General features: G+C 43.1%; 1 protein-coding gene across 5 annotated transcripts; it reads right to left on the bottom strand.

Annotated features, from left to right (window-relative positions):
- Positions 1-2,078: 2,078 nt before the first annotated feature.
- SHMT1 (serine hydroxymethyltransferase 1) lies at positions 2,079-19,335 on the bottom strand. Of its 5 annotated transcripts, none has more exons than XM_063430642.1 (13): positions 19,321-19,335; positions 13,102-13,298; positions 12,556-12,680; positions 11,358-11,503; positions 9,632-9,747; positions 8,923-9,083; positions 8,041-8,122; positions 7,426-7,638; positions 7,049-7,165; positions 5,074-5,196; positions 4,124-4,240; positions 3,328-3,438; positions 2,079-2,532 (listed from the first exon to the last, which is right to left on the bottom strand). In XM_063430642.1, exons 3-13 carry the CDS (start codon positions 12,652-12,654, stop codon positions 2,360-2,362), a joined length of 1,458 nt encoding a protein of 485 aa, XP_063286712.1. In that variant the 5' UTR covers positions 12,655-12,680; positions 13,102-13,298; positions 19,321-19,335; the 3' UTR covers positions 2,079-2,359. The 5 variants fall into 5 exon arrangements, with proteins under 5 accessions (XP_063286712.1, XP_063286711.1, XP_063286714.1 ...); XM_063430641.1 differs by lacking the exon at positions 19,321-19,335 and adding an exon at positions 13,912-14,188; XM_063430644.1 differs by lacking the exon at positions 19,321-19,335 and adding an exon at positions 13,912-14,188 and having other exon boundaries at positions 13,102-13,207.
- Between the last annotated feature and the right edge of the window lie 432 nt (positions 19,336-19,767).

Raw genomic sequence — 19,767 nt, 5'->3', positions numbered from 1 at the left:
ACCATAACCAGCTTGACATGTCCAGTATCTTCTCAGATAAAGTGAGTTATGGGGTTGCACAAAAAATATCTAGGGCAGGGAAATGTTTGGTACTCTATCCCTTTAATACTTATAGCCATAATTCTGGCAAAGCATCAGCAAACATGTCCACAAAAGAGTGCTGAAGGTAGCCTAGTCCTGATTTTAGGGCATGTGGGATACTTTTTTTTATTTACCCCACGATTGGGGTAATGCACACCTGTTTTTGGGTGTTATCTTTTATTCTCCTCTGAAATAACTGAGTTGTCATCAGGTAGTGAAGGAACCAGAACATATCTGACCTGTCAACAGCTCCAGTTTGTTTCATTCAATAAGAGCTTCTAGTGGAATGTCACTCACAACCACTTATTGTGATCCAAAGTCCTGCGCCCAACTGTGTTTCTTTTTCTTTCCGTTTGTAATTCACTGTGACTTAATTTTTTGTAAAACTGTGAAACTTTTAGAAGCTTGGAAAGCTTCCCCTCCCTACAAAAAATTTGTCATGTACTTTTTAAATCAACTTTATGCACAAATGATTATATGAACTTATGTTTTGGGAAATGTATTTATTTTGTTAGCTGCTAGGGAAATAAAGTGTGTTTATGCAAGAGATGGAACTGCTGCCCTGAACATACAGCTTGCTGAAGAATCTGAATTGTCCTTTGTGACCAGTGACATCAGTCCTAATACAATTTAACCCAACTTTACCATTGCCTGGGGTGGAAGTAATTGGTGGCATGGAAAGGAAATTCTGCCATGTGAATTGTCCCAGTTTAGGCATTTCAGGGTGGCAGTGCCAAGGGAAAGGATGGTGCATGTGTGGGCCCTTAGATATGTGAGCATCATTGCTCAGAGTGCTGCATGTATGCATACTTTGTGTTTAATTGTGCAGAGCTGGAGACCAGTCAGAATAAAGAATGTTTAAGCCTCTTCTGAGTCTCATTTGTGCGGTTTGTTTTTGTGAATAAACAGGTGCAATTTTTTTCAATACTGGGCACTTTATTTCACTTCTGGTTCTTTGACTGTCCAGCCAAAGGGGTTTTACGTTCAGGGATGTGTGTTTATTGTCAGGAAGTCAAATTTTAGGACGAAAAAAAAAAAGCTGAGACAACTGCCTTGAAGAATGTGTCTAATTTGGGCTAAAATTTGAAAACCCACTGTTGATACCGGATCATTCCCACGTTAGTGGAGAAGCCTGCATGATTGCAATGGTGTTTAACCATACAGAATTGATCAGTGACATGCACAACTTCGTCCCATAAGAGGTGAGCAGAATATAACCATGGATTACTTACATTTTTCAGAGACATTTGGAAAACTCAGACTTTACATTTCTATTTTTTTCCAGTATAGTAAAATAGATAAAGACCCCATTCTTTTCTCAAACTGGGTCCAATGCCACTTCTATAGACTTTTATACTGTTCAAGGTTTGAGTGTGGTCAAAGTAGTAGGAGTTTCACTAGACTGTCCAGGTTCTCTCCCAGAATTGCAGAAGAGCAGTATAAATGTGAGGGGGGAAAAAATGTATGTAAATTAGTATAATATCATTTCGCCTGCAGGGGGAACTAGACTTAACATGAACACTAAAACAGTATAAAGAAAAAAGTGGTTTACAATCAAGATCAGAGGACGGTAATTAAAGTCATGTTTTATGTGATCACCTAAAGATAAGCTGGAAAAAATCACCACTCATTGTGATAACAAGTTTTACTTTTGATGGAAATAAGAACAGTTTAAAAGCAGCACTTATCGTGTAGAGTGACAACATTTCTTATTCACATACACCGTGTTAAACTACAACTAAAATCTACAGTGAGAGGGAAAAAACATGTCCAAAACCTGATGTATCAAGTGTGAGAGAGATCAACAGTGGGTGGATTTGTTGCTTTGCATTCTTCTGGCACTCAAGGAATGAATTGTATACAATGCCGATATAGGGGACAGTTTATGTGATCAGTCGCAGTTTTATTGTGTCTGCAGCCCACTTACCATATAACCGTTACAATATTATTAGTGTGTCTTAGGTCTTCTGCTAGAAGAAAACACTTCTGGTTTACAATTAAAATTACACATCAGCTTATAGAAAAGTGGAAACATTCATGCTTTAGAGGAGAGATTGAGGCAGCCTCTTACAATGTAGTCAGTTTCACTTTTTTGGCCAGTTATCTTAGCAGCAGAATATTTTCTAAATATCAAGTCAGTATTCACAGTAGCGAGACCAAAAAAGCAGAGACATACAGTTAACAAAATAACTTGATAGAAAGGACAGCTCAGATTTTGAGTCAAAACAGTTGGAAATATCTGTCAGTCAGCACAAATACAAATTAAAATAAAGCCGATTTAAAGATCAGGAAGTCCAGGAATAGGAAATAAACCTGAAAACTTCTCCACCTCTTCCTTGAGGGAAGAGATTTTCTCCCTGTACTTGTCATCTGTAGCAAGTTTCTCCTTAAATTCCTTAAGAGTGGCTTTTGGATTTTGATCATTTTGAATGTCCAGCGTCAGCTCAATGCCTGTAATAAAGGAATGCCTATTTTAGATGAGAAACCTCAGATGCCTTTATTCCTGTGCATGAACTTTCCCTGTGAAATCTGTGTTTTAATATTTAAAGGACCACTAAAGCCACCCAATGCACCTCATCTCAACAAAGGAGTTCTGTCCTTTAAACACTGCAATGTAAAACAGTGTAGAGTTTTTAGTTTTTTAAAAAAGTTACAATTGAATGATTAAGTCCACCTTTAGTGGCTGTTATACAGACCGCCACTAGAGGCGCTTCTGCGGCACTGAGTTAAAAATACAACAACTCCGTCATCTGATGCGGAAGCCCTCATAGAAAGCTTTGATTCAATGCTTTCCTATGGGAAGCAGGTGGGACACTTGCTGCACATGTAATGCAATGCTCCTCTGAGAAGTCGCAGAAGGAGAAAAGGTGAATAACACCAAGGGAGCTTTGGGATGAGTGACACCAGGATACTATAGACAGGAACACTAAAGGAACACCAGTTTGTATTCCCAAGACGAGTGTTAATTTCAAGGAGTGGAGCGTCAATATTTATCTCCTGTATTATCAAATGTGTTTGTAGGGCCTGATAGATCACCTTTAAATATATTTCATTGCCATTAGATTGTAAGTTCATGGGAAATCTTACCAACTTAAAAAAAATTATAATTCTACATGCACTAAATTAGGAGCAGCACATTAACTGTTTTTTTTTTTTATTTAGTGCCAACTATATATTGTACTGTCCTATACTGGTTCTCTATAAATAATGTCCAGCCCTACTAGAGAGCTATTGGTTAACATTTACCTCTATGAATAAAGTGCGCCACTTTCTTGAAGTCTGCTTCTCGAAATCCACGAGACGTGAGGGCTGGGCTTCCAAACCGGAGGCCACTAGGCCGTAGAGCACTCTTGTCCCCTGAAATGGCACAATCACAGGCTGAGTGATTTCTGCATAAAACTAATGTGACTACACAAGATTATAGAGAGTGTGTAGCAGAATAATATTCATATTTTCTAGCACAATGTGGCTGACAAGTTTCAAAGGGTATAGGTTGATAAGAAAAAAAAAAAATCAACCATAAAAAACCCAAAACAAAAAAAGATTATTAAGTTCAACCCCATCCTATCAGAACCAGCGACATCACTTGAAGTGGCTCTGTCACCATCTTGGATCTTGCACAATTGGTGACTGTTCCACTAGGTGTCAGGTGGCCTGGGGGTGCAGGGGAAGAAGAGCTATACTTACTTGAACCTGTCCCTTGCCGCTGCCGCCATGGTCTCTCTGACGATCCTATTGATCTCTGGCGAAGCACATACTAGTTTTCTACTCTTGCGCACGAGCGAGAGTACAACACTGAAGTCTATTAAGGATCCTGTGACACAGTGGGATCCTGAATAGACAGAGCCTTTTTACTTACAGGGAAAAAAAAATTACAAAACTTGCCAAAAGTAGCTGTGCCTTTTGTGAAGCGTAAGATAAATACTAAGACAAAGTAGTACCTAAAATATATTATCTCATGAGGGAGGGGTGCGTGCGTGCTGCTTTACAGGAAACATCTCACATACTCCGTTATGCCCAATCTATCCCCAGAGCCCCATACCTGGGCAGGTATTCTTGTTGCAGGCAATGGCGCACGCTTCAAGCACTTTCTCTGCTCTCCCACCGTCCGTTTTCTTGTTCCGAAGATCGACCAGAATGAGGTGGTTATCAGAGCCCCCTGAAATAAAGTGATCAGACTGAAGGGAAGCAGTGTCCAATCCGAGTAATAGTGCTTTATAGGATAATCCTAAATCATTCACCATTAACCCGTCACTTACACGGGGTGTACATTTGATCTTTTGATACATTTGACACTTTTGATAAAGCCTCTGGAGAGGCGAAACGCGTCAAGTGGGACCCCCTTATTTTTGGACATTTGTACCTATACTTTTATATGTGATATTTTATAATAAATAGTCTATTTTATACATTTAGACATCTATTTTTTATTATTACTCTTTTATGTCCTGTTAACTACCTGGTGCCATCATATCCTTAGGTGGGGATAGTACCACCCATGCTGTGATAACTAGAGCAGGTCTTGCTCTACAAATTGTAAGTACATTACTTTATCCTACTACCCTGATTTTATAGTACTTACTACACTATCAGAGCGTCTTTTTCTCTTTTATCCCCATTGTGCATTTGGAGGACCAGTACCATCTTTACCATCTTGCATCCTTAGACGGGGATTATACCGTCCACGCTGAAAAAAGTAGAGCTCTTATATAGCTCTACCGTATGTGAGTGTTTTTCTTACAGTTACCTAGCACAAATATTTGCACTGTTATATACTGTATTGCACTATTATTTTTTTCTGTTTTATTATTCCGAGGTATTTTACCAACTTTTCCTCGCAGAGGTGTATGTACGTATAATATTTGGGCGCAGTATACGCCATATTTTATATCTTCTGTACATTTGATCTACTTGATAGTATATATATATATATATGGCGCCCACATTGTCACTTTGGAAAGCCCAACACGAATAGGGATTCTTGGTTCTTACCAGTAACGATGTGGTATCCAAGCTCCTCCAGGGCAGCCGCCAGCGCCTGGCAGTTGGCAAGAACCTGTTTCTGGTAGAGTTTAAACTCTGGAGTAAAAGCTTGCTTTAAAGTTACTGCCACTCCTGACAAAACGAGCAAAGAAATAAAAATGTAACAACATAAAGCATCATATTGTAAACATTTAGCAAAATTTAGGGAAGTCAACCATGTCTTACACTTGCGGGCTTATTCACTAAATACCGTATTGTCAGATTTCCGATTCTACACCAAAATAGTTGAGCTGGGGAATTTTGACCTGAACTGTTAAATTCCCCGGTCAATTCCAGAAAGTTACCTCTGTGCTGAACAACAATATGTATGAGGAACTACCCTTTTATTAATATTGGCAGTGTCATCCCTCAGCCCCTCCAAAAAAAACAAACAAAAAAAAACAGCATTTCATTAAGATAAAATCTTTATAAAATGCTCATAAAAAAACGGTTAGAAATTTCCTTAAAGGACCACTCTAGTGCCAGGAAAACATACTCGTTTTCCTGGCACTAGAGTGCCCTGAGGGTGCCCCCACCCTCAGGGACCCACTCCCGCCCGGCTCTGGAAAGGGGAAAGGGGTAAAAACTTACCTTTTTCCAGCGGTGGGCGGAGAGCTCTCCTCCTCCGATCCTCCTCTTCTCCTCCCATTCGGCTGAATGCGCACGCGCGGCAAGAGCTGCGCGCGCCTTCAGCCGGTCACATAGGAAAGCATTCATAATGCTTTCCTATGGACGCTTGCGTGCTCTCACTGTGATTTTCACAGTGAGAATCACGCAAGCGCCTCTAGCGGCTGTCAGTGAGACAGACACTAGAGGAAATAGGGGAAGGCTTAACCCATTCACAAACATAGCAGTTTCTCTGAAACTGCTATGTTTATGAAAAAATGGGTTAACCCTAGAAGGACCTGGCACCCAGACCACTTCATTAAGCTGAAGTGGTCTGGGTGCCTAGAGTGGTCCTTTAAATTCAAACACAGTCAAAAGATATCATAGATTTGTATATTTATTTAAAACAAAAAGGGAGAGCTACCGCTGTCAATCATTGTCACTAGTGATGGATGAGGGGAAAAATGCTTTGTCTATGGAGGAACCGTTAAAACACCAACTCCTATACTACCAGGATCCCTTTGATTTTTGGCTCTATATCATGTGGTTTGCCCTTTGAGAGAACTACACTATACACATATATTTTACCAACACAGATTTACACTAGATTTCTTATTTGTTTATGAGAAACATCTGTTCCCAGTATAACTGTAAAGGTCATTCATTTTTTGCATGTTCCACCATTAAGATATTGCTTCATGGTTTAGCGATGTCTCACCGTTGTTTTGGACTACATCTCCCATAATGCTCTTGCAGCCATAATGCTAGCAAAGCATCAAGTGAGATATAGTCCACAACATCTGGAGGGCCGAAGATTCCCCCTGCCCCTGCAGTAAAAGATCCAGTAGCATTGTTTTTGCCCAGACATCCAGCAGCTGGCAATAATCTGCACAGCCCTCTGACACAGAAAGGTTCTGCCGATCCTTCTCGAAAACAACTTTTAACTGCAGTTTTATGGCCAGTCTCAAAGTTTGCAGGTCACCGCATGGCAAAGAGCTGCATTTTACACCCTTTCACCCACATATCAGATTATGGAATTCTTAGCATGAGTTGCAAGTTCATACGGTCAACTTAAACCAGACAGAAAACGGTGCTATCATATAATAACAAAAAGTAATGAATAACTTCTCAGGATTTTTAATATTATATTAACTTATCCCTATAGTAAATACACATGTATTTGTGAGCTCTCTATTTTTCCGCTACCCCCTGCCAATCATTGCTGTAAGCTTTGTCCATTGCTGCTGGCAGACTGTATGGAGAAACGTACATAGAGGAGGAGAAAGTAACCAATAATCTAAACCCTTTCAGGCTGTAAGTGACTCTTCATTCCACGTACCTGCGATAGCGTGATTATGGGGGCCCCCCTGAAGTCCAGGGAAGACGGCTTGGTTGATCAGACTCTCATAGTTATACATGATCTCCTTCCCGGTCTTTGGGTCCGCGCTACGAACACCTGGACACAAGAAAACATCACATACCATGTAAATATTTCAGGCACACCACATAAGGTTCAAGTATATTTTCTTTAACATGTTACACTATTAGAAACATAGAAAAAAAGTGTTTACAAAATAATGTGCGATTGGCTTGCGCTGCTGCAGGTTGGAGAAGAAAAGCAAGTACTGTGAAACTTCATTTCAGTAAGGCTTTTACAGTTAATGTCAAGACACAGCATTAGCTCTTTCTTGGCTCCCACACCAACCCCCAACACACCTTTACGGTAAAAGATCATCCCTGCCCGGCAGCCTCGTAGCGTTTTGTGAGTTGTCGTGGATACGATATCGCAGTGTTCAAAAGGAGAGGGAACCACACCAGCAGCCACCAGCCCACTAATATGCGCCATGTCAGCCATGAGGACTGTGCTGTTCTCATCTGCAATGGCCCGCATTCGAGCGTAGTCTAGGTTTCGCGAGTAGCAGCTGACCCCTAAATGGGAAGAGCAAAAAAAAACAAAAAAAAACAATAAACTCCTACTTATTACATGAATAGGCTGCTGTAAAATCAACAGCATAATGGCTAGGCTTCACAGATGTCCGATTTGCCAATGACAGTCATCATGGCAGTAGAATACCGGTCCTTCTGTTGTGTTCTGTCCCTGAGAGTACCGGCAGAGTAAAGCACTGAAATGTGAATTGTCGGGAATTCAAAGTGAATTTCACATTTTATGGTCGTAATAGCCAAATTATTCTCCAAGACAGTTGTGTATTCAGTTTTAAAATTCACTTTGAATTTGTGACAATTACACGCAAGTGAATAACCTTGTTAAAGTTCTAGATTACAGCAGTTGGCCCTCATCGGCGGTTTGCGTTCCTGCAGTTTTAAACTTACCAGCAATGATCAGCTTGGGATGGAATAAGCGAGCGTTTTCAGCTAGCCTGTCGTAGTCTATGTAACCTGTATCGGGCTTCACCTGTAGATTAAAGCACAAAACACGCAAGTATTGCTCAAAAGATGCTAATCCATTTTTTTGTCATATAGCCTCTGCCTCCAAAAAGGGGAAGGTGCCCAGGCACACAAGTAAACAGAAGCACTACAAGGAGCTGTAATAATGCACCAAGCATTTGGGAGTTCTGCATATAAGTGTGTATAAAGGATATTCAATAGTTTGGATTTTTACGGATCAGGAATAAGCCTTACAGTAAGATTTTAGCAATATGCAGCCTGTTACAGTCTGTGCTGCTAGAATTGTGTGAAAAGTCTATTTTAATACCGCGATAGACTTTAATTATATACGTATATAAAATGCCTACCATTCTTTAAGGAAACCAAGGATATTATCATTCACGTGTTAACTAATAACATTCCATGTTGTCTTTCAACCTGTGGCTTAGAGAGAGTGCTCTGGTATAACCTGGCATCCAGGCAAACTGCTTAGTATCCACAAGCTGGTAGAGCGGTCAGTGATAAATAAATAAGCAGGAGTCACATACGGCCCTTATGGGACAGAGTGAGATAATGAATTAAAGCATCAATACTACTTAAGGGGATGATGGAAGAGGATTTTCAAAGATGCACACAGAGACCTGACAAGTAATAATTGAAAATCATTGTAACTGCTAATAATAAAGGCAGATCTGGGCACCCATTAATAAAAAGCGTAATAAGTAACAAAATCACGTTCTCTTTTTTTTCCCACAATGCAATTCAATTAAATTAAAATAACCTTGCACCTGTACCCTATCAGACAATGATGGGCAATATCTACCATACCTTGTATGGCATGGACTCAAAGAAGATGGACGTGGCAGAGATTTTCTTCTTCTCGGTCATGAAGCCATGGGTCAGATGTCCTCCATCTGGCAGGTCCAATCCCATGATCCTCCCATGGGGCTCCACAAGGGCCGTGTACACAGCAAAATTGGCAGGGGAACCTGAAGTCAAGCAACGGACATGATGTAACCAGGAAGAGCAGTAACTCGGGGTTAACACAATGAGTGTGCAGGACTGCCTCCCCGGGACATGCTGATCTAGGCATTGAAACACAGGGTCCGTGAATTAAGAATATACGGGTCTGCACGCAGGGTGTAAGCCTTCCGTATTGAACCCGGGAACTGCCAACGTGGACCTCCTGATCTGCTTACTCACAAATAACTCAGGGTTATTCACTAAAGTGACAGGAATTCAAAGTTTAGGCTTAAACAGTTATCTGAATCCATAGGTGACTTGGAGATTTTTTTGGTCCACAATTGATCTTTTGGCTTAAAATGTGAAAATCCCTTAGAATTTTCCATTCCCTACAATTCACACTTGCATAATCCTGATGGAGTTTGTTCTGCCCATTCCATGAAAACTTACATTCTATATATCATCTTCCTGAAAGCACAAGACTTCTGTGACGTGAAGAAAAAAAAATATGGTTTCAAGAATATCACTTATTTATCACGATTGCTTTCAAAGAGCACAGCATGTCAATTCCTACCAGAATATGGCTGCACGTTGACACCCCATTTCTGTGGGTCTAAGCCATACACCTCCAGGGCTCTCTTTTGACATAGCCTTTCCAGCTCATCGACACACTCTGTACCTCCATAGTACCTGTCCCAATAGAGAAAGCAGTAATTAACCCTTTCCTCCCAAGCTTGGTGGGGTTTATAGAAAATAATCACTACGAGTCTAGGCCATAAACATTTCAACCTACAGAGTGGATTTCATAAACACACAATCCCTCGTATAACAGGAAGAGTGCGCCATCGTGCGATACATTTCACGTAGCTTCGGATGGGAGTTGGCAAGACATAGCAGGCAGAGGCTGTGTGACGCTCATTTTATATTTTATCACATTTTGCCAGATAAAAGCCTGGACATAAGACAAAGCAGTCCTTCATATAATTTTATATTTTATCACATTTTGCCAGATAAAAGCCTGGACATAAGACAAAGCAGTCCTTCATATAATTTTATATTTTATCACATTTTCCAGATAAAAGCCTGGACATAAGACAAAGCAGTCCTTCTGATTACACTGAAATGTCTTGTAAACAGACTTCATCTTAATAAGGTTTTAATAATATTCTTTGCGACAATGCCGGTTTATAATAGAATGAATTCACGTGCATTTAAGGATCTCTGATCAGTTGACATAAGTGTTTTATTTAGGAGAAATTGCTTGACTCTGGATAGTTTATTCTAAGATCTCTATGAACAGCCCACGTATCTATTTAATATCATTTCCCTGTGATTCAGGTTTGGTGCAGTTTTGGTACCCCACACCTGGTGTATATTTATCCACAGCTCAGGAATTCAATCTGAACATTCCTGTTTGTTAAATACCCAATGTATTGGGCTGGGCTGCAACACTCCTTGGGGTGAATATTCTGAAAGATAACATTAAATAGCTACTAGCAGGTGCAAAAGACTCTAAAAGGTCCCTGCGGGCGATTAAAGTGGAATTAAAGGCATTAACACAGCAACGTTGTTTTTGGAGTGCAGTGTACTTTACATTTTTTTTTACAAATTTAATTGTAAAATCTCAGCCTAATTAGGGGAGATTGAAAACTTTACCAACTCGGCGATTTTGTATGAATTATAACATTTGGCTGTAAATTAACCATCATTCACTGTTTAGAAAACATAGAAAACCCTCTCCAGTGACAGGTTCTACTGAAAGTCATACATGCAATATATACACACACACACACACACACACACACAGACAGACACACACACACACACGTAAATAGACAGAAATATCTGCACATACAACAGTGAACCATGGCATTGGGAGAGGGGGCTATGAGGCGTTATAATGTTCTCAGCCGATCACAGACATTCTGAAAGGTTTCCACAGTGAAGCAGAGCGGCCAGGAGGACAGACACTGTGATCAGCACTTTGTTAAACATAAGACAACACCCTGGACCTTTATATACCATAACAACTTCATTAAGATTAGTCACGGTGATGGAGTGTTTACTGCTCTCTATATTATATTCACTAGGTAAAAGAAAGTTGGTGGGAGCAACCATATTACTCAATGAGTGACTGCTGTGATCCAACATTACAAACTAATCACAAACCTAACAGGACAGGTCAGAGTTTGAGGGAGGAGGATTGACCTGTTGTATTTCCCCCAGTAGCCTCACTTACAGTTGGAGTTATGAAATAGAGCAGGAATAATGAAACCACAGACTGTGGGCCGCCCTCTCACCTTTGCCCCGGGTAACCCTCTGAGTATTTATTGTTCATACAGGAGCCCAAAGCCTGTAGAACGGCACAGCTGGCGAAATTCTCAGATGCAATGAGTTCAAGGCCGTATGTCTGGCGATGCTTCTCCTTACGGATAATTTCATACACCTGGTGGAAGAAAGGAGGAATTGGTAATCATTACGGCGGCACAGTGCCAACAGACAGGACAGAATTACTGAACCCATACTCTAAACTGGAGGCCAGTGTTTAAAATAGCTGCAACCCAATCAGATCCATTGGCAGGAGGCAATGTATTAGTATATTATTCTGGAAGAGAATACGCTGACATGTCTGTAATGACAATCTAAACTGGAGGCCAGTGTTTAAAATAATCAACTACAATTCCCATTATGATGCACCAGCTGAGCATCATGGGAACTAGAGTCAGATATAAATATGCAGTGTGAAGGTTAGCATCTGCTGCAATAGGATAGAATCTCTTTTGAATAAACAGAGAAATAAACAGACTAAACACAACTGGTCTGGTAGAGCAGCAACCATTCTTGTTCTAGAAACCCTAAAACCTGCATTAGATGTGGTTTAGGTAGTTCACCAACAGTATAGCAGTGGAGATTAGGGAGGGAGGGTGGGGAGAGTGAATTTCCATCTCACTCCAACTAAATTCTGTCCATGAGTTTTTTTTCTTCTTAATATAAAAATTTCCCACCGAGCAGGAAACAAACAAAAAAAAGCCATACGTTTCCAGCGATATCAGCATTGTCTGCAGAGGGTTAGCAGATGGGTACAATATACAATATTTCTGCTAATTCCTACTTGTGAGTGCATGATGGGAGTTGTCAATTATAATGTATAAGCCATGTACAGTAATAATAATAAAAACCATTTACATGAAAATACAAATGAGATTATTCACTAAACTGGAAATGAGAGAAAAAGGCTAACTTTATTCCAACATTATACAGCTTGGTGAGAGCCGTCTTTTGCCCTTAATTATCTCTAACATAAAACAAAATGGTCTGTACTTCATCTTATGGGATCTTTAAATTGTGTTGGAATTGGAATGAATGGGTAAACTGTTATCATTGACACAATCTGTGACAGAGCCCTATAAGGAATAAGGTCCTACACATGTCAATATCTCCAAGACTACGGAGGTGACAGATAATGGAGATGGGATTTATTTAGGGGTACTCGCTTACCTCTGGATCGTTTGTTTCAAGAGGCTCCAGCACCATCTTGTTGTGAGATGCCCAGAGATCCGTCTGTCCGTCACCATTAATTAAATGTGTTTCAGCCATCGTGTCTGACTTCGGTTAGGGCTTTTCTGAGAAAAACACAAAATATATAAATGGTTTCCAGATCCACCATGTTTTCCTGAACATATTAAACAAATTCCGCAGCGCTGTACCATAGGTATCGATTTTTCACTATATGACTAGTGCTGCCCTGCAGAATGATAAATCAGGGGGGAGAGGAAATCAGTCCATTAAATAAAAAGGCAAGAAACTGCCTTAAATAAATCACAACGTTCTGTCCTGCAACACAACGTTGCTACATACTGCAGGTCAGCACTTTTAATGTACTAACCACCAGCACGTAGAAACAGTGAAAATTCAGGTCTAATTTGGTATTCGGATATAAAGGATAATGAAAATGAATGAAATTATATTCATTATTATCAGTATGATTACAGATATATCCAGCAGAGGGTTGGGCTCAGTGACCTGTTTTAAACTTTATCTCACCAAATTCTGTGGGGCAGCGCAGTGATCAGTATCGTCAGGAACCTTACAATCTTCCCAGGACGAGGAGCTGCAGGCAGGACTAGTTAGGCTGGTAGTTCTGGATAGCCTTATAACAGACGAAAAAATGTCTTCATTGCTCAGGAAAAACGAATCCTCCCCCCCTCTGGGTCTCAGAAATGATGGGATAACTGTAATTCCTGGGAACGGTAAATATCTACATCACATTTCCCTGCCCACGTTATAGTCACATGCACTTAGATGTGTGTGCGTTCCTAAAGCAATTACAGCTGAAATAAGCAATTAGACACAGCATGTTCTGCCAGGAACCATGGGTTCAAAATGAGTTACACCCTGTGAGTACTGGAGGAATATACAAATACCACGACATCTTTAAATCAATTTCAGAACATTCCTGAGAACTTTTAATATTCTAAAGTCTAGAAATGAGCATTGTGCATGGCAAAGGTCATAAGATAATATATGGCAGCCACAGGTCCTTCAGGAAACAGATTAACGTCATTGTGCATTTACCAATATTGAAGGGAAATGCCCCAATCGAAGCCCCGCTGTGTAATGAGGAACATTTTACTGGGAAAGTCATGTTTAATTGTAAAAATAACTCCTCGCTGTTAAAAGGGGTATTGCAGTAACCAAAAAATGATAAGGTATTAAAAGGGGTGCACAGAGTACAGCAATGCACCCCATTTGGTAGGTTTGCAAATTATTGAAGAAGGCAGGTATCCCCAAACCTTTATGATACCACCATAACTACTTCAACCTTAAACCCTGCTGATCTTAGCCTTAGCTCACCTTAATGGCGTCCTTTTAACTCTGTGGCTTTTTTGAAACAAGTTTACGACCCGTTATTGCGTTTCCTGATTGCTCCTGGACTTTTTAAAAAACAACACCTTAACAAAAGGCACCTTATGCTCCCAGTACTGCCCCAGGCAATACAGCTACCAACATCTAAAATTATAAAAAACAAAGGAAACCAACCGGCTTTCTGCGTCTGTTTAACCCTGCTGTGACAGGAGGTTAAGAAAACCACTTTATAACATGACAGTCCTGGCTGGGGCTCTCTCTCTGGAAGGGTTAAACAATGTGGCAACACGCCTACGGTTAACTTTAACACAGAGGCTATTGGGAAACAAAATGCAGACTACAGATCTTAAATATTAACTTCCCAAGGTTATCTAGAACAGTGTGCGAACCGAAAAACAGGATAGCAAAGGTCTCGATCTGTTATTATATATTATTTCCCATACAAAGACTGGATAAATCATTACATGTCAGCGTATTGTCTTCCAACACAATATACTAATTACATTGCACCCTGCCAATGGACCTGATTGGGTTAGAGCAATGAGTAACCACATAACCCAGCATCCCTTGGGGTTAAAGACTTCACTAAGGCTGGTAAAGCATCATAGGCTTTGTAGTCAACAACAGCGGACAGGTCTTCCCCTGGCCATCCCTGTATTAGAGATTATTGTATATTATAAATACATCCATGAGGCGATCTCTATAAATATACCGGCTATTAAATGTTTATCATGCAGTAATATAATGAGATCAAATATAGATTTAAAAACACAGGCACACGAACACCCTACAGCTGCTGAACTACAACTCATAACAATAAGACAGCATGCTGCTGGGCACAGGCTGGCTGAGGATCATAAGAGTAGCCCTCCCAGCTTGATGTTTTGTCAGCAAATAAACACAGGAGTAGACAGCCAGATTCACCAGATTTCATGTCTCCATGCTCATGACCACTGCATGAAAAGTGCTGCCCTGTAAGGAAGCAGTATCTACCTTCAGCATGGGGGGAAAGTGTTTAGGATTTGATACATTAATGGATTTCCTTTCTGTAGCATAAGAATGCTATTCACTGCATGGCAGACAGCATGCAGGAGGGTGGATTCCATAACCTACCTTGGACACATACGCAGAATATGGGCAGCATAACCTGAAGCATATGAATGCTGCTTACTACAGGACTATTTATGTGTTGCCCGTCCAGGAAAACATGACCTAAGACAGCGCTAACCTTATGTGACCCAGGCACCCCATGTTAATAACCCCCCCCCCCATACTGCACCCCATGTTAATAACCCCCCCATACTGCACCCCATGTTAATAACCCCCCCCATACTGCACCCCATGTTAATAACCCCCCCCATACTGCACCCCATGTTAATAACCCCCCCCATACTGCACCCCATGTTAATAACCCCCCCCATACTGCACCCCATGTTAATAACTCCCCCCCATACTGCACCCCATGTTAATAACCCCCCCATACTGCACCCCATGTTAATAACTCCCCCATACTGCACCCCATGTTAATAACCCCCCCATACTGCACCCCATGTTAATAACCCCCCATACTGCACCCCATGTTAATAACCCCCCATACTGCACCCCATGTTAATAACCCCCCATACTGCACCCCATGTTAATAACCCCCCCATACTGCACCCCATGTTAATAACCCCCCCATACTGCACCCCATGTTAATAACCCCCCCATACTGCACCCTATGTTAATAACCCCCCATACTGCACCCTATGTTAATAACCCCCCCATACTGCACCCCATGTTAATAACCCCCCATACTGCACCCCATGATAATAACCCCCCCATACTGCACCCCATGATAATAACCCCCCCATACTGCACCCCATGTTAATAACCCCCCATACTGCACCCCATGTTAATAACCCCCCCCATACTGCACCCCATGTTAATAACCCCCCCCATACTGCACCCCATGTTAATAACCCCCCATACTGCACCCCATGTTAATAACCCCCCCCATACTGCACCCCATGTTAATAACCCCCCCATACTGCACCCCATGTTAATAACTCCCCCCCATACTGCACCCCATGTTAATAACCCCCCCCATACTGCACCCCATGTTAATAACCCCCCATACTGCACCCCATGTTAATAACCCCCCCATACTGCACCCCATGTTAATAACCCCCCCATACTGCACCCCATGTTAATAACCCCCCCATACTGCACCCCATGTTAATAACCCCCCCCATACTGCACCCCATGTTAATAACCCCCCCATACTGCACCCCATGTTAATAACCCCCCATACTGCACCCCATGTTAATAACCCCCCCATACTGCACCCCATGTTAATAACCCCCCCATACTGCACCCCATGTTAATAACCCCCCCATACTGCACCCCATGTTAATAACCCCCCCCATACTGCACCCCATGTTAATAACCCCCCCCATACTGCACCCCATGTTAATAACCCCCCCCCATACTGCACCCCATGTTAATAACCCCCCCCATACTGCACCCCATGTTAATAACCCCCCCATACTGCACCCCATGTTAATAACCCCCCCATACTGCACCCCATGTTAATAACCCCCCCATACTGCACCCCATGTTAATAACCCCCCCCATACTGCACCCCATGTTAATAACCCCCCATACTGCACCCCATGTTAATAACCCCCCCCATACTGCACCCCATGTTAATAACCCCCCATACTGCACCCCATGTTAATAACCCCCCCATACTGCACCCCATGTTAATAACCCCCCCATACTGCACCCCATGTTAATAACCCCCCCCATACTGCACCCCATGTTAATAACCCCCCATACTGCACCCCATGTTAATAACCCCCCCATACTGCACCCCATGTTAATAACCCCCCCATACTGCACCCCATGTTAATAACCCCCCCATACTGCACCCCATGTTAATAACCCCCCCATACTGCACCCCATGTTAATAACCCCCCCCATACTGCACCCCATGTTAATAACCCCCCCATACTGCACCCCATGTTAATAACCCCCCCATACTGCACCCCATGTTAATAACCCCCCCATACTGCACCCCATGTTAATAACCCCCCCATACTGCACCCCATGTTAATAACCCCCCCCATACTGCACCCCATGTTAATAACTCCCCCCATACTGCACCCCATGTTAATAACCCCCCCCATACTGCACCCCATGTTAATAACCCCCCCATACTGCACCCCATGTTAATAACCCCCCCCATACTGCACCCCATGTTAATAACCCCCCCCATACTGCACCCCATGTTAATAACCCCCCATACTGCACCCCATGTTAATAACCCCCCCCCCATACTGCACCCCATGTTAATAACCCCCCATACTGCACCCCATGTTAATAACCCCCCCATACTGCACCCCATGTTAATAACCCCCCCATACTGCACCCCATGTTAATAACCCCCCCCATACTGCACCCCATGTTAATAACTCCCCCCCATACTGCACCCCATGTTAATAACCCCCCCCATACTGCACCCCATGTTAATAACCCCCATACTGCACCCCATGTTAATAACCCCCATACTGCACCCCATGTTAATAACCCCCCCATACTGCACCCCATGTTAATAACCCCCCATACTGCACCCCATGTTAATAACCCCCCCCATACTGCACCCCATGTTAATAACCCCCCCATACTGCACCCCATGTTAATAACCCCCCCCATACTGCACCCCATGTTAATAACCCCCCCCCATACTGCACCCCATGTTAATAACCCCCCCCCATACTGCACCCCATGTTAATAACCCCCATACTGCACCCCATGTTAATAACCCCCCATACTGCACCCCATGTTAATAACCCCCCCCATACTGCACCCCATGTTAATAACCCCCCATACTGCACCCCATGTTAATAACCCCCCCCATACTGCACCCCATGTTAATAACCCCCCATACTGCACCCCATGTTAATAACCCCCCATACTGCACCCCATGTTAATAACCCCCCCATACTGCACCCCATGTTAATAACTCCCCCCATACTGCACCCCATGTTAATAACCCCCCCCCCATACTGCACCCCATGTTAATAACCCCCCCATACTGCACCCCATGTTAATAACCCCCCATACTGCACCCCATGTTAATAACCCCCCCATACTGCACTCCATGTTAATAACCCCCCCATACTGCACCCCATGTTAATAACTCCCCCCCATACTGCACCCCATGTTAATAACCCCCCCCATACTGCACCCCATGTTAATAACCCCCCCCCATACTGCACCCCATGTTAATAACCCCCCATACTGCACCCCATGTTAATAACCCCCCCATACTGCACCCCATGTTAATAACCCCCCCCATACTGCACCCCATGTTAATAACTCCCCCCCATACTGCACCCCATGTTAATAACCCCCCCTACTGCACCCCATGTTAATAACCCCCCCCATACTGCACCCCATGTTAATAACCCCCCCCATACTGCACCCCATGTTAATAACCCCCCATACTGCACCCCATGTTAATAACCCCCCCATACTGCACCCCATGTTAATAACCCCCCCCATACTGCACCCCATGTTAATAACTCCCCCCCATACTGCACCCCATGTTAATAACCCCCCCCATACTGCACCCCATGTTAATAACCCCCCCATACTGCACCCCATGTTAATAACCCCCCCATACTGCACCCCATGTTAATAACCCCCCCATACTGCACCCCATGTTAATAACTCCCCCCCATACTGCACCCCATGTTAATAACCCCCCCATACTGCACCCCATGTTAATAACCCCCCCCATACTGCACCCCATGTTAATAACCCCCCCATACTGCACCCCATGTTAATAACCCCCCCCATACTGCACCCCATGTTAATAACCCCCCCATACTGCACCCCATGTTAATAACCCCCCCATACTGCACCCCATGTTAATAACCCCCCCCATACTGCACCCCATGTTAATAACCCCCCCCATACTGCACCCCATGTTAATAACCCCCCCCATACTGCACCCCATGTTAATAACTCCCCCCCATACTGCACCCCATGTTAATAACTCCCCCCCATACTGCACCCCATGTTAATAACCCCCCCCATACTGCACCCCATGTTAATAACTCCCCCCCATACTGCACCCCATGTTAATAACTCCCCCCCATACTGCACCCCATGTTAATAACTCCCCCCCATACTGCACCCCATGTTAATAACTCCCCCCCATACTGCACCCCATGTTAATAACTCCCCCCCATACTGCACCCCGTGTTAATAACCCCCCCCTACTGCACCCCATGTTAATAACTCCCCCCCCATACTGCACCCCGTGTTAATAACCCCCCCCTACTGCACCCCATGTTAATAACTCCCCCCCCATACTGCACCCCGTGTTAATAACTCCCCCCCACTCACACTCAGTGCAGTAACAGGTCTCACTCAGTGGAGCACAGAGCCGGCTCACTGCTCCTCCAATCCGAGTCCAGGACTGAACAGCCTCTCAACCAATCAGCAACAGCCATCCTACTGCAGCAACCAATAGAATACAAGCATTATAGACGGCAGCCAATCAGAGCAAGGCAGCTTTCGCGGGTTGAAACCTGCAGCAAGTGGTTTGGAATTGTGTAGAATGCCTTGTCCTCAGATCACACAATGAATGGCTGGACATGCCTGTCCTCTGCTACCACCCTCAGGCCAATCAGTGAATAGCAGGACTATCAACTCTCTGCTGCCATCCTCAGGTCATTCAGTGAATAGCAGAACTATCAGCTCTCTGCTGCCACCCTCAGGCGATTCAGTGAATAGCAGGACTATCAACTCTCTGCTGCCATCCTCAGGTCATTCAGTGAATAGCAGGACTAT

The sequence above is a fragment of the Pelobates fuscus genome, chromosome 8, assembly GCF_036172605.1.
Source record: "Pelobates fuscus isolate aPelFus1 chromosome 8, aPelFus1.pri, whole genome shotgun sequence".
Classification (NCBI taxonomy): Eukaryota; Metazoa; Chordata; class Amphibia; order Anura; family Pelobatidae; genus Pelobates; species Pelobates fuscus.
Note: the sequence above shows the minus strand (reverse complement) of the source record. Positions and strands in the feature narration are given on the sequence as shown.

Coding starts and splice junctions, on each gene's coding strand:
- SHMT1 (XM_063430642.1), bottom strand. CDS start 12,654: ATGGCTGAAACACATTTAATTAATGGTGACGGACAGACGGATCTCTGG. Junction 8,123..8,922: donor TTGAGTCCATGCCATACAAG/GTATGGTAGATA, acceptor TTTAATCTACAG/GTGAAGCCCGATACAGGTTA. Junction 4,241..5,073: donor TGGATACCACATCGTTACTG/GTAAGAACCAAG, acceptor ACTTTATTTCAG/GGGGCTCTGATAACCACCTC.